Source organism: Asparagus officinalis, chromosome 1, assembly GCF_001876935.1.
Source record: "Asparagus officinalis chromosome 1, Aspof.V1, whole genome shotgun sequence".
Taxonomy (NCBI): Eukaryota; Viridiplantae; Streptophyta; class Magnoliopsida; order Asparagales; family Asparagaceae; genus Asparagus; species Asparagus officinalis.
In genome coordinates this window covers 114,916,218-114,919,571 of record NC_033794.1, presented here as the reverse complement: position 1 = coordinate 114,919,571, position 3,354 = coordinate 114,916,218, and the positions used below count along the sequence as shown (strand labels likewise).

The 3,354-nt window shown below is 34.7% G+C and overlaps 1 protein-coding gene across 1 annotated transcript in view; it reads left to right on the top strand.

Moving 5' to 3' along the window:
* LOC109829099 (probable histone chaperone ASF1A) overlaps nt 1–2,806 on the top strand; it is a 3,924-nt gene extending 1,118 nt beyond the window's left edge. Inside the window, exons 2-3 of the mRNA XM_020396193.1 lie at nt 2,077–2,192; nt 2,284–2,806. Of these exons, the coding sequence (XP_020251782.1) occupies nt 2,077–2,192; nt 2,284–2,634 (467 nt within the window). The 3' untranslated portion in view covers nt 2,635–2,806. The remainder of the gene's footprint in view (nt 1–2,076; nt 2,193–2,283) is intronic.

Genomic DNA, 3,354 nt, shown 5'->3' with positions numbered 1-3,354 from the left:
ATATAGCGAAGTGACTAATTTTCAAATGAAAATGTGTACCCTAAACATTACGCTAATTTACTATGCTATGGTATATCATATCCATATTTCAACAGATTACAATTAAGTCCTATGTGCAAATTCAAGGTGGATTGTATATTGCTACTTTTGTTCCTTGTGCGGTTTTCGCCTACCTGGAGTGTAAATCAGGGTGTTGACAGGTTAGCATTAATTTGTAGTATGGAGCAAAGAAAAGAAGAGTAAGGAGTAGTTTAATTGATTTCTTGATGCGTTACTATAAAATTTTGAGTGGCAAAGCTTAGGACAGTAAGGGGGACAAGCTAATTCAAGCTCTTCTTTTGGTGCACTGGTTGATGGTGGTTGTGTTTTGCTTTTGTGTGTCTGCTCGTGTGACAATGGAGGAAGGAGGTTTGTTTATTGTACAGACTTCGTCAATTTCTCCACATAATGACCTTGCTTTCAAATCTTAGTATTACGGGCTTATCATATTCTTTATATGTAACTCATAAAAGAAGAAGTGTCACTTTTATTGGAGGTTTTCAAAACAATGAGTGTACTTGATGGTGGTTTTATTTGTTTTGCATCTTATTAACAGCTTTTGCTTGGAAAGGAAGTGTCATACCTGGTTTTTTCGGAATCATTTTGTAGATAGCTTATGGGCGAACATACAAGCACAATATTAGTTTATTACTTGGAGGAATTATTTTGACCTTGTGAGGTTTGCTTATGGAGTATGAGTTGAGAGGAAATGTTTTTTTTTTTGTAACTTTCTATTAGTAGAAAGTAGTGTTGTAGACTTCTTGGACGAGGTTTTGATGGTGGAATACTAGAATTAGCCTCCAGACTCTGAGATCAGGCATGACTTATTTGGTATTTTTCTAGTCATGTCCTTTTCACTAGCATATAGTAGGATTTTCCATCCCAAATTGAAATTTTTTTCACCAAGAAATGAAAGACGCAGTGATCTGTGAATGTAAGAGTTCTTGTCAAAAAAATAAAATAAAAATGGAAGTAAAAATAAAAGTATAAAAATTGATATGGTTAAAAGTTACAGGTGGGACTTGTATCGGTGCTTTATTCCTTTAAGTCATCAATTATTTATCATTTTATGGTAGCATTTGAGTAGCTTGCCAAAATTTCACCAAGACTTCTATTTACTCGAAATTTTCTATAATCGTCCAACTAAATTGGATGTAGATCATGATTTTTACTCGGTGACCTTCAAATATATCAGCCTAAGCATACAGGCTGCCTGGCATTTGTAATTTCCACTCTACCCAAACAGGCCATTAATGGGGAAAAAAGCTTGATATGTTGGCCTAGTCCAGTTCATGATATAGATTTGTTCGGTTGGTTTGTTATCATAGTCTCATCAATTTTATGAGCCATTTCCTTCTGACCTCTTTTTTTTCCATGAAAGATGCAAATGAGAGAAAGATGCTGGTCAAATTTGATGTCCTGATGCCCTTTTCACGGGTCAAAAGATCCTACTGTGAACTAGCATCTATGTAATCTTTTCTCACTAATTTCTGTTTGCAATCAACACTGTCAAAAGTGTCCATATGGTAATTTAGGCAAGAGCAAATCTGTCAACTTTACTGATTTGTAGACATGAACACAATTATGAAATTTTGACAAGGACATTGTCGCACAGGGAAACCCTTCAGTAGCTAGACACGAGGATACAGCTATATTTATGTGTATCTAAATATATGTATTGAGTTGTTATTCACATATAGAAAAACTAAAAGAGTAAAATAACTTAAAGCAATCAGTTGTTATTCACATGTAGGAGACTCCAATTATATGTTTGAACTACGAAAAAGAGAAATGAGAAAGCAAGTGTTAGCACAAAGCCATTAATCTCGATCTTTGCTAAACATGAGATATGTAGTTTAAGTTTCCTGAGAGTTGCAATGCTTATACTGGACCATCTATATTACTTGGTTGAACGAGAACAAGTTCGTGGTTGCTTCTTTTTTCCCTCTACTTCTTTTTCTATTTGAAATTACTGTGCCCTGCACTAGGATTCTTTTCCGTACTATATCCAAAGCTTCTCTGTCAATCATCTCGCAGACTTGGAATGGAAACTCATCTATGTTGGATCTGCTGAGGATGAGACATATGACCAACTTCTTGAAAGCGTTCTTGTCGGCCCTGTAAACGTTGGCAATTACCGTTTCGTCTTTGAGGTAATTCTGATAATTTATATTAATATTTTGAAATACCTCATTTACTTATATCAGCAATATTATTTATGCCATCTTTCCCTTTTCTTTTCAGGCAGATCCTCCAGATCCTTCGAAGATCCGAGATGAAGACATCATAGGTGTTACAGTTCTTCTACTTACCTGCTCTTATTTGGGCCAAGAGTTCATCAGAGTAGGGTACTATGTTAACAATGACTATGATGATGAACAACTCAGATTAGAACCACCATCAAAAGTATTAATCGATAGAGTTCAAAGAAATATCCTCGCTGATAAACCTCGTGTTACCAAGTTCCCTATTAATTTTCATCCTGATTCCAATGAAAACGGCGAGCAAGAGCCTCCTGCATCTTTACCCGAGAATCATCCTACTGATGATCCTCCACCTGAAGATTTGCCACCTTCCCCTAACAATGAAGGCTAAAAAGCTTATAAAATTGAGAGTTTTGATAGAATTGAAGTGTTTAACATCTGACTGTATTCTTGGTGATGAAATTTTTGTGTTTCACTGGATGGGCAGTTTATGATAAATATCTCCTTTTAAAGCTTTTTTGTGATTGGATTTAGTGAAGTTAAAGCCTTGCTTGGATTGGTTATGTTGTTTCTATTCTGTAGTTTTTTTTTGATAGAATTGAAGTGTTTACATATATGACTATATCCTTGGTGCTGTAAGTTTGGTGTGTTTTTGACTGGAATGTCAACTTATGATCGATTATTCTCTTTTGTCCTTTTTTGTGTACCTTTGTTTCTTGTTTTTTCTGGATGTTGTCTTACCATTATAATTCAGTGACTATGAACAACGTCAAGGTGTTGTATGATATTTCATTTACTGCCTTTTCTCATTATGTGGTTTTAACGAAATAGTCTTTCTTGTGAGTACTTGATATTAAATTGGTTGAGGCATTCATTAGGACTATTATCATTCACTGATTCATGTATGATCCCTATACCATGTTAGTTGCTCTTTTGTTTTTAATTGTTCTTCTAAAAAAACTTGGTAACTTAGTTTTAAACTAACTATAGAATATAACATATTGCAAACCTTGGAACTTCAAACTGCCAACTTCATATTTGTAGGTTTTGCTAACCATCGCTCAAAAGGCAATGAATAAGAAGAAAAGAGAGAGAAAGAAAAGATGAGTGG